Source organism: Antennarius striatus, chromosome 14, assembly GCF_040054535.1.
Source record: "Antennarius striatus isolate MH-2024 chromosome 14, ASM4005453v1, whole genome shotgun sequence".
Classification (NCBI taxonomy): Eukaryota; Metazoa; Chordata; class Actinopteri; order Lophiiformes; family Antennariidae; genus Antennarius; species Antennarius striatus.
This window is the reverse complement of record NC_090789.1, coordinates 4,597,474-4,609,118: the sequence shown is the minus strand read 5'-3', so window position 1 is coordinate 4,609,118 and position 11,645 is coordinate 4,597,474. Positions and strand designations below refer to the sequence as shown.

General features: G+C 39.1%; 2 protein-coding genes across 2 annotated transcripts; both read left to right on the top strand.

Moving 5' to 3' along the window:
• Nucleotides 1–312: 312 nt before the first annotated feature.
• Nucleotides 313–4,707, top strand: LOC137607488 (CBY1-interacting BAR domain-containing protein 1-like). The gene is made up of 9 exons (XM_068333310.1): nucleotides 313–451; nucleotides 709–943; nucleotides 1,068–1,136; nucleotides 1,698–1,799; nucleotides 2,013–2,018; nucleotides 2,302–2,406; nucleotides 2,615–2,728; nucleotides 3,345–3,464; nucleotides 3,885–4,707. The coding sequence occupies exons 1-9, from the start codon at nucleotides 423–425 to the stop codon at nucleotides 3,999–4,001; spliced, it is 897 nt and encodes a 298-aa protein (XP_068189411.1). The 5' UTR covers nucleotides 313–422; the 3' UTR covers nucleotides 4,002–4,707.
• A 494-nt stretch (nucleotides 4,708–5,201) lies between these two features.
• On the top strand, nucleotides 5,202–10,651 carry LOC137607747 (CBY1-interacting BAR domain-containing protein 1-like). Its single transcript, XM_068333692.1, has 10 exons — nucleotides 5,202–5,297; nucleotides 5,921–5,954; nucleotides 6,180–6,414; nucleotides 6,568–6,636; nucleotides 7,293–7,394; nucleotides 7,601–7,606; nucleotides 7,973–8,077; nucleotides 8,302–8,415; nucleotides 9,304–9,444; nucleotides 10,502–10,651. The coding sequence occupies exons 2-10, from the start codon at nucleotides 5,950–5,952 to the stop codon at nucleotides 10,649–10,651; spliced, it is 927 nt and encodes a 308-aa protein (XP_068189793.1). The 5' UTR covers nucleotides 5,202–5,297; nucleotides 5,921–5,949.
• The last annotated feature ends 994 nt before the right edge of the window (nucleotides 10,652–11,645 follow it).

Here is an 11,645-nt window from a genome sequence, read left to right as displayed (position 1 = left end):
TGTGGGGCTTATATATACATATATAACTGTTTTTCCAGTTTGCCACAGTGCAACTTTCAATACGTCATAGAATGTGGAAAAAATAATTCATTTTTCACATCCGTACCTTAATCTGACTGAAAATGTGATTATCTATTCCTTTAACCAACATCCACCCTTAAATAAAGCTGCATAAAACCAATTTTCACGGAAGTAACGATAAAACCAAATGACATCGCTTCACCTTCCAAATCACAGCATCCGAAATGGAAAAAAATGGCTCAATCTCCCATGATGCATTTCTCGAACGGAAGTGACGGAGCCTCCATGGAAACGGCAGGTTGGCGTGCTAGCCAAGATACATCCGAAAAGAACTGTAGCAAGGCATCATTCAATTAGGTTTCAAATAAAATTAACTGAATATAAGATTTCTTTCTGCAAAAATGAATCGTACGCCGGATGCGAGACTGAGGTGAGAAATAACGGATATATAAAGTTTGCGAACGTTAGCTGATCATAGAGTAGCAATGACAGCCAGCTAGCTAGCCGTTCATCGATAGCTGTAGACACGACTGTAGTTGTCCAAGATAATGCTAAAGACAAAACATCCAGAAAAGACACATATGTTTCAGGGTTTTTGTTTTTTTTAATGTCTTTTCGCTTTTGTGCCAGTTATTGAATGAAGATAATTTAAAGCGATTAAGAACAGTCACTTCACTGTCTTTCCAGGGACAGCCAGACGAGGAAGATCCAGGAAAACATCACCAATGTGGAGAAACATTTTGGGGAGATGTGCCAAATATTTGCGGCTTATGCCCGGAAAACAGCCAGGTTGCGGGACAAGGCAGATGTTCTCATTCGGGAAATTGGCACGTATGCAGACACAGAAACGCCAAACCTAAAGAGGGGTATGAAGCAGTTTGCTGACCACCTGGCTATGGTTGAAGACTACCGCCAAGCTGAGGTACAACGATTAGTGTTGGTCCACCGTCCAGCGTCTTCCCACTGTTTTTAATACTTACAATAGTTAAAGACAAAGATGCAATGTCGGTATATAATGTGCTGTGTAACTTTAATTTGCCTTACAGGTGGAAAGACTTGAAGCCAAAGTCATAGAGCCATTAAAAAGCTATGGAGCTGTAGTGAGGCGTAAAAGGGTAGGTTTATCTGTGAGCCACAGTCATGATGGTATCCTCACTGTCAGTGTGGAAAAAATAATGTTCAAATCCAGTGTTCCAGTGTTTACTTGCTGCCTACGACTTAAAAAGCAGATGCTGTTTAATGGATGAGTGTGTAAATTTATTATCACAGGTTTGCAGCTTTTTTTTAAGATGACATTCTGACTTTGAATCTTTAGATATAGAATCTACGACATGAGAGGTGAAGACAGTGACACTCAGGAATTCACTCAGTGACATAGCAATAAATGGCCACATGGGGGCGGTATTGTGTTAATCCACTGACATATAGCTGTTTAAACCTTGGGGGGGGGGTTTTCCATCATACAAAATCATTACATTCATATGAACGTGGGTATTACTATCATTCACAGTTATAACGTTTTGAGCCAAAGTGTAATTGAATGTAGCTTAAATATTTAATTACCAAAAATGAATTTCCCTACATGATTATTTTTAGAAATTCTGAAAAGTATAGGATGTTTAATATAAGCGTTGTCATAATAATTACTGTTTCCTCATGTATGTATATCCATACAGGAGGATCTGAAGACGACGCAGAGTGCCAGAGACAGAGAGGCCAAACAGATGGCTCAGCTCGAAAGGACCAGACGGAGAAATCCTTCAGACAGGCAGATCATTGTATCCTTTATCTGTTTCCCAAATTCCAAAACCACTTCACAACAACCAGATTTGTTCATTTTTATGCAGATGAGACCTCAGTTACCATGTTTGTTTTTTGATATGAATAAATGTTGAAATGGAAAAATAAAATTTGATGTAATTGAATTGTTTGAATCAGGATTTATGAGTACAAATTGAATTAACAGTGTTTCCTTAACCCCAATCCTTCAGTCACAGGTGGGTCCCACGTAAACATCAGTGGCAATAATGGACTTCATTTCCTTCACACTTTTTCAGTTGTGAAACCCGTCATTGGAGTGTTGTAGTATTTAGTCAGTGTCATCCCAGTTCTGCACATCATCATTCAGGATTTTTTTCAAAAAGAAATAAATCATGGCAGATTATTTTACCATTTTCCAGTTGTTTCCCCTCTCTGTAAAGTTCAGGTCTTAAACAGTTTGAAGTGCTGAACAATCTGGTCATTTATAGATTGTGATGGATTTATTTGTACACTCGTCAGGCTGAAAGTGAGCTCCAGAGAGCCACCATAGACGCCACGCGAACCACCAAGCAGCTGGAGGAGACCATAGACGATTTTGAGAGGCAGAAAATCCGGGACATCAAGGTTTGCTGCTCTGAGCTTTTGATCCGTCTCTGAAATGAAGAACTACGGTTCTAAATTTATCATTCAGAGTGTCTGTTGTAGGGGGTGTTTTTTTACACCTACGTATATAGTTGATTGAAAATTGTCTTGTTTTGTACCTTTTCATGCGTTTTACCTGGCAGCCATTTCTGAAAATTTTTTATTTTGAAATATCTCATTCTATTTGCAGAACATCTTTGGCGACTTTGTGAAGGTGGAAATGTCATTCCATGCGAAAGCCCTGGAGTTGTATACTCTGGCTTTCCAGAGCATTCAGTCGGTGGATGAGGAGGAGGACATGGAGGTACACTGATGCTCTGTGACGACACAATAATGACCCTGACATCACTGAGGGTTTTTTTAGGATATGCGAATTGAAAACTCCTCGATGTGTATTTAAGTTTATACACGGATTAAGCTGATGGACTTGTGTAAACTCTTCTGTGCCCCTGGTTAACCCAACAGATGTGTATCTATTCCAAACAGTCATACTGTTGTGTATCTATTACTCATCGACTCTTTGCTCATATTCCACACCCTTTAAATCATGTGGTAACTTTGGTGGTGACTTGAAGTGAACTTTGCAGGATTCTGAGTCGTGGTTTGGTTTTAGAATTATTCGAGTTATATTAAAAGAAAGTCTGCAGTGAGAAAACAAACGATCAATGATTCAAGGGAAAAAGGCTCTTCCTACAAATCCCCTTCTGCTCTTTGGCTCCATCCCTCGTCGTGTCATCTGTGTGTTTTGTGAAATGATATCTTTTAACTGCATGTTGAGCTTTGTTAACAATGTTTTCACCATCTCTACAAACTCTGGCAACTTTATAAGATTTATTTAAATTCGTTTTAATCTTATATTCTATGACATCACTACTACTTGAGGGGGAAAATAGAAATCTAGCGCCCACTGTCTTTGGCAGATGTTCAGGAGTTTGCTGCATCCACCTGACTACCAGTCACGCTTGGATATAGTACGAGCGAATTCCAAAACCTCCCTCGATCAGACCGGGTCATTCATGAGTACATCTGGGACTTTACAGGTAAGACGAGGAGCTAAAAGCAAACTAAAATTTCCTGAACAGATCGTGATGATATTTCTGTTAGAGCATTGCATAATCAATGGGACTACACTGACTTGTCACTTGAAAAAGAAGTGAGTGTGTTCAAATTCACTTTCTCATATAAGCAGTCCAGATTTCTTGCAGATGGATCGTACTAAATGTGTCGTGTCACAGCTTGAGATCACCCTTTCCTTCAACAATTTGTTTTGGTTTTTAAATTTTGCACACACTTTGGGTCAGTGATGCTGCTAGACAAATGGCTTTTGACCTATTACCAGGAATACTCCCTGGGTCCTCATACATTCTACATGAAAAATAACCAGGTTGTCCAAGAAATCTGTGACAGTTTGTGACAATTTTCACCACTGAGAAATAGTATCTGTTCATTTGTCTTCACAGCAACACAGGGCCTACCGCCGACAGGCGGCAAAGGACGAAGAAGATGATGATGATGATGATGATGAGAATGAGGATGAATCTGAAGAAGAGGAGGAGGAGGAAGAGGACACAGAATAAATCCCGTTCTCCGTAGTTTTCTGAATGGAATACAATAATATCAAAAAGTTGTAGATATCAATTTTAAATAAAAAAAAACAAAAATCTGCAACTAACAAAATCATGTCACACAGGTGGACTGTGCAGTATTAGAGTGAAGGTGTGTGTAGTTGTTGTTAACTTCCATTAGTTCTAACAATGTCAGCCTCATAGCTACACTTTATATACTATAAATTAAGATCGTACGTTATTGATTCTCATGGGGAAACACAATGCCAAAATGCACACCATATATTCACTTGTATTTTTAGCCAATTTTATTGTCATTCATTTTTTATAAATAAAAATTAATCCTTTTTCATATTTTCCATTTTCCCAGTGAAGTGCTGTTCTATAATAAGCTTGTGGTGTATCCTCTGTCAATTTGCATAGAGATTATTTTAGAAATTGCTCAGCATGAATCAGTCTAAGTGGTCGTGGATTCATGACAGGCTGCAGATGAAAGTGACTCATTGCTTCCACAGACAAAAGTTGTACCTGTGAGGCCGCTGTGCAGCACATTGTGCGAGTCTCTCTGGGTACACGCTGTATGTATGCAATGTCTGTCGCAACGGAGGCGGCTGACGCTGTGTGAGCTGATGGCTCCTATGTCTCTCTTGCGTGAGTCACTGGATGCATTTATCATTCTACAGCTGCCCGTGTCAAGATGAATACCCCTGGACTCTACAGATATTACTAGTTAGTTACCCTTACATGCGGCACAAAATGAATCCAGAGACTCATTTGTGCAAGCAGCTGCAAGATTTTCCCATTTTATTACACAAGAGCTACCAGACCTCCCTTCGAGAAACACTGATTATCTCAGTGACTTAGATAAAAGCCGTGCAGGTAGTGTGTCATCATGTCTCCGCCCAACAACACTTAATGCATATAAAGGTTAATGTGTATGCAAACACTAACACTCACCAGTGTGACATTGGTGTGCTGTGGATGTGAATGGCCTGTATCATCTATAAAGTGTGTTTATGCGAGTGAGTCACAAACTTTTTCCAATTGTAGATAAACCTTAAGGCTCCACTCCCTGATCGGTAAATAGAAAAACGGATGGCGACCAGCGAGAGAAGAGATCTGAAAGGAATAAAAACAATTGTGAAGCGAGTGGTAAAGGAGACCAATACAAGAGTCAAAACCACAAAAACATGGAAAGGTTTTGTGTATGACATTTTCTTTATGAAAAGAACAAAGCTACAGGTGTTTTCAACAAACACATCAAAGCCAAATGGGATGTTATATACATAGATGCATCAGCACAAACTTGTAAGTCCCACTTTAACTTGAACGTATTTATTCACTTATCTGATTTAAGGTTTGACATAATTTTATTTCACTTTAACTTGCAAATATATGTGTTCGGCATTTTCAAGCACATGCACTTTTTTATGCACAAATACAAATCATTGCCTGATATCCTCAAGATCACACTTATGTCAAAGTTGTGTAATTTATTTATTCCAGTGGAGGGCAATATATCATCATGCATCCATATTGGAAGCTAAGAATATTGCAGGAAATTACTCCCTTAATCGACAAATAACACGATCTGGTAAAAAATAAAAAATAAGAAAAACCTCAAAACTAATAGCAGGATCTATCTGTGTAAATTACACATGTACATCAGAGTCAGACTACCTGTATCTCCTTCTGACACGTGCAGCCTGTCTGTCTCTGCTTTCACTTTCCAAAACATCTTATATTATCTGCCCTTCTTCTGGAAGACATCCAGGAGAAGCTAGAACCTGAAGGCAGCACAGCAACAAGTCAGAATAACAAAAATCACCCCTGAATTATTGCTAATATGACAAATAAAGGAACCTGGACTGAACTGATACAGTTAGGGAACAGCATAAAATTGTCAACTTCTAATCTTTATCGCTTTTCAGGATAAAGAAGAAGAGGCAGAGCAGTTGTGATGAAGTGAGTGCAGTTAGATGACCCCTGATCTACCATTAAGGAATAAACTTGGAATAAATGTAGCACACATATACCATTAAATAAGAAATGTCTTCAATAAATTGCTCATATTCGTTTTTTGCTTCAGGTCTGAATCTTCAGTCATTATGAGACCATCAATAGAACAGCCATCAGACAAAACTCTATGACGTGAATAAAATAGATTCTCTGAAACTTCTCTCTTTTTAGGGACATCCAAGCAAGACAGATCAAGGAAAACCTCACCAATGTGGAGAAACATTTTGGGGAGATGTGCCATGTATTTGCGGCCTATACCCGGAAAACAGCCAGGTTGCGGGACAAGGCAGATATTCTCATTCGAGAAATTGGCGCGTATGCCGACACAGAAACGCCAAACCTAAAGAGGGGTATGAAGCAGTTTGCTGACCACCTGGCTATGGTTCAAGACTACCGCCAAGCTGAGGTACAACTAATTTGATGTTGGTCCCACCATAAAGCATCTTCCCACTGTTTTTAATGCTAACATTAGTTAAAGACAAAGATGCAATGTCAGTATACACAGCTGTGTACGGTTGTGTATGTGACAACTTTACTTTAACATTAATTTTCCTTACAGGTGGAGAGACTTGAAGCCAAAGTCATAGAGCCATTAAAATGCTATGGAGATGTAGTGAGGATTAAAAGGGTAAGTATACCTGTGATGGCATCCTCACTGTCAGTGTGAGCCAACTGAATAGCACTGGACTGAACATCAGCTACGTTCCACTTGTAACTACTGTCACATTAATACTGTACAGTGATCAAAATAAATAAATAAAATTTCAATATAATTTTTTGCTGCCTGCCTTGAAGATGAAATTCTAACTTTGAGTCTTTAGATATACTGTGTTAGAATCTACAACATGAGAGGTAAAGACAAGGACACTGATCAATCCACTGTGTCATAGCAACTGATGGCCACACGAGGGCGGTATTGTTGCACTAATAATCTTCTGGCACATTAGCTTATCTGCCAATCATCCCCTTCATGTTAAACCTTTTTTTTCTCATACGAAATGATTAATCATATGAATGTGTGCGGTACTTTTATTAGTAGTTGTAACATGTGCAACTAAAACTGTAATTTAATTTAGCTCAGATATTTAATCACAGCTCAAATATTTAATCACCAAAAATGAAATTACATGAATTTTTTTTTAAATTCTGAGGAGATATAGGATGTTTAATAAAAGCTTTCATTAACATTTTCTACTTCCTAATGTTCAGTTCCTAAATAATTATCCTTTGTTGTTGATTCTCATATTAACTACTGTGTCCTCATGTGATCGTGTATTCATGCAGGAGGATCTGAAGACGACTAAGATTGCCAGAAGCAGAGAGGCCCAACAGATGGCTCGGCTCGAAAAGATCAGACAGAAACATCCCTCGGACAGGCAGATCGTTGTATCCTTATTCAGTTTCCCAAATTCTAAAAAATACTTCACAAACGAGAACGACCAGAGATATGTTCGTTTGTTTTTTTTATATGAATAAATATTGAAATAGGACAAATTCTGATCTAATTAAATTGTTTGGATTAGATTTAATGAGCAAGAGTTGAATAAATAGATATACTAACTGTTGATGTTTCCTTCACCCCAATCCTTCAGTCACAGGTGGGTCCCGTGTACGCCCTCAAACATGAAACATCAGAATTACTTTGGAATAAAAATGGATTCCCCTGAACAAAGTTGATTGGATGCTCAGTTCCCAAACATCAGTGGCAGCGATGAACTTCATTTCATTCACTCTATCAGTTGTGAAACCCGTCATTGGAGTGTTGTAGTATTTAGTCAGTGTCATCCCAGTTCTACACATCATCATTCAGGACTTGTTTCAAAAAGAAGTAAATCGTGGTAGATTGTTTTACCATTTTCCAGTTGTTTCCCCTCTCTGTGTAAAGTTCAGGTCTTAAACAGTTTGAAGTGCTGAACAATCTGGTCATTTATAGATTGTAATGGATTTATTTGTACACTCATCAGGCTGAAAGTGAGCTCCAGAGAGCCACCATAGACGCCACGCGAACCACCAAGCAGTTCGAGGAGACCATAGACGATTTTGGGAGGCAGAAAATCCGGGACATCAAGGTTTGCTGCTCTGAGCTTTTGATCTGTCTCTGAAATGAAGAACTACGGTTCTAAATTTGTCAGTCAGTGTCTGTTATAGGGTCTTTTTTTTTTTTTTTTGGACACCTACATATTTGGTTGATTTAAAATGATCTGTTATTGTCCCTTCTCCTTTTCCACCTTTTACCTGGCAGCCATTCTTAATAAATTTTTATTTTGAAATATCTTTCTACTTGTATCTGCAGAAAATCTTTGGCGACTTTGTGAAGGTGGAAATGTCATTCCATGCGAAAGCCCTGGAGTTGTATACTTTGGCTTTCCAGAGCATTCAGTCGGTGGATGAGGAGGAGGACATGGAGGTAGACTGATGCTCTGTGCCGCCACAATAATGACCCTAACATCACTGAGGGTTTTTTTTTAGCATATATGAATTATATGAAAACATACAGCATATATATGAAAACTCCTCAATGTGTATTTAAGTTTATACATGAGTTAAGCTGATGGACTTGTGTAAACTCTGCTGTGCCCCTGGTTAACCCAACAGATGTGTATCTATTCCAAACAGTCATACTGTTGTGTATCTATTACTCATCGACTCTTTGCTCATATTCCACACCCTTTAAATCATGTGGTAACTTTGGTGGTGACTTGAAGTGAACTTTGCAGGATTCTGAGTCGTGGTTTGGTTTTAGAATTATTCGAGTTATATTAAAAGAAAGTCTGCAGTGAGAAAACAAACGATCAATGATTCAAGAGAAAGAGGCTCTTCCTGCAAATCCCCTTTCTGCTCTTTGACCCCACCCCTCGCCGTATCATCTGTGTGTTTTGCTCTGAATCACCTCCCTTTCATTCACGCTGAAGGGAAACTCAACAAGACGAGGCCGTTCTTTGGTGACTCGTACAACAAAGAACGAGAGATTGAGTCATCAAACAAACACAAAGACAGGCATGAAGATAGTCCTGATTGAGCTCTTGCTCAATTTATTTTTCACACACTTCTCTGTATAATCAGAGGCATATTAATGGCACTGAACGATTTCCCAACCTTTCTTTGGTAACGAAGCAGCTCAGTTGTTGTTTATTTGCTATTCCATTGTTAACAAGCATGTTGAGCTTTGTTAACAATGTTTCTCTTCAAACTTTGGCCACTTTATTAGCGTTCTTTAAATTGATTTTAAAGATATATTCCTCACATTGCTATTAGTTGGCGAGAAATAAAATCTAGCGCTCACTGTCTTTGACAGGTGTTCAGGAGTTTGCTGCACCCACCTGACTACCCACCTGACTACCCACCTGACTACCCGTCACACTTGGATATACGAGCAAATACCAAAACCTCCCTCGATCAGACCGGGTCATTCATGAGTACATCTGGGACTTTACAGGTAAGACAAGAAGCTAAAAAAAACCTAGAATCTCCTGAACACATGACCCTGACTAATGACGTTTCTGTTAGATCATTGCATGAACAGTGTTACTACATTGTTTTTAAATGATGCACACACTTTGGGTCAGCGATGCTGCTAGAAAAGTGACTTTTGACCTATCGCCAGGATGAAAAATAACCAAACAAATTGACCTAAACAGACTCAGGTCAATTAATTTACATATTTTGTGCAAAAACATAAATGAACCCTTCCATAACTACAGTATATGCATGGCATTTGCCAGTATATTTGCCTCTCAGCCACTCAGGTGAATGCTCTTACGTCATCCCAAACACTGCCCCCCCTCCCCCATCCTTCAAGTTAGAATGATGGTGTTTGGGCATACATGTAGGATCTACTGAGACACATACAAGAGGAAGACCCATTGTCAACCCGTGTCCGAAATGCAGAGCGGTGTTCCGGCATCCGACTCGGCCCTGTAAACCACTGGCCTCGCGTCACTGAATGCTGTTGCATGCACATGAAGAAATCTACATGCAGTGTCTTGTGGCGTTGTCCCCCGAGTGCTTTGCCAATTATCTCAGAAAATAGTTTTGAGCAAACAGCGTGCTTTGACAAGAGTGATATGATGCAACCTCTGGTCAAAAATACTGTGAGGATCCAACACATGTCACACTATCCTCAGTTCAGAAACTCTTAACAACTCAGATTCTTTTCAAAACATCGATAACCACGATGTTTTCCGCGTCATTTTTAGAAACACAAAGTGTAGCGATGACATCATAGTTGGAAGTTGGCATCTCATGCAGGTTGCATCAAGTGAGTGCGAAAGCCGGTGTCAAGGGAAATTCAAATATGCCTGAAAAATCTGCATTTCAGACCTTTTTCTTTAATTGCCACCTGGTTATTTCTACAGAGAATTCTTATTCCCTTTGATTTTATGCTGGGAAATTTAGGCCTGGAAAGATTCGTGGATTCTATATATCATCTGTACTCTTTGGAAATAAATATTCACTCAATTCTGGAAAGTTTATCTGTTTATTTGTCTTCACAGCAATATGGGGCCTACCACCAGCAGGCAAGACGTGAGGTAGAAGAAGATGAGAAAAACAATGATGAGAATGACAATGATGATGATGACGATGACGACAGTGACGATGACTCCGAAGAAGACGAGGAGGAAGACGAAGAGGACGCAGAATAAATCCTGCTTTCTTTTGTTTTTGTTTTTCCTCAACGGAATACAGGAATATTAAAAGGTTTTAGAAACAGATAGATGATAGATAGATAGATAGATAGATAGATAGATAGATAGATAGATAGATAGATAGATAGATAGATAGATAGATAGATAGATAGATAGATAGATAGATATATACTTTATTGATCTCGATGGAAATTCAATGTATTTTAATATGTTTTAGTCTTCTGAAAGAAAATCTGTAATCACAAAATCATGTCACAGGTGGACTGAGCAGTCTGACAGTGAATGTGTATGTGGTTGTTATTAACTTCCATCAATGCTAACAATGCCAGCCTCTTAGTCTCTTTGCTACACTTTATATAAGATAGTAGGCTATTGATCCCCGAGGGGAAACACACGATGCCAAAGTGCAAACTATATATTCATTATATAGTCATTTTTTAATATTTTCCATTTTCCCAGTGAAGTGCTGTTCTATAATAAGCTTGTGGTGTATCCTCTGTCAATTTGCATAGAGATTATTTTAGAAATTGCTCAGCATGAATTAGTCTAAGTGGTCGTGGATTCATGACAGGCTGCAGATGAAAGTGACTCATTGCTTCCACAGACAAAAGTTGTACCTGTGAGGCCGCTGTGCAGCACATTGTGCGAGTCTCTCTGGGTACACGCTGTATGTATGCAATGTCTGTCGCAGCGGAGGCGGCTGACGCTGTGTGAGCTGATGGCTCCTATGTCTCTCTTGCGTGAGTCACTGGATGCATTTATCATTCTACAGCTGCCCGTGTCAAGATGAATACCCCTGGACTCTACAGATATTACTAGTTAGTTACCCTTACACGAGGCACAAAATGAATCCAGAGACTCATTTGTGCAAGCAGCTGCAAGATTTTCCCATTTTATTACACAAGAGCTACCAGACCTCCCTTCGAGAAACACTGATTATCTCAGTGACTGTTAGATAAAAGCCGTGCAGGTGGTGTGTCATCATCTCTCC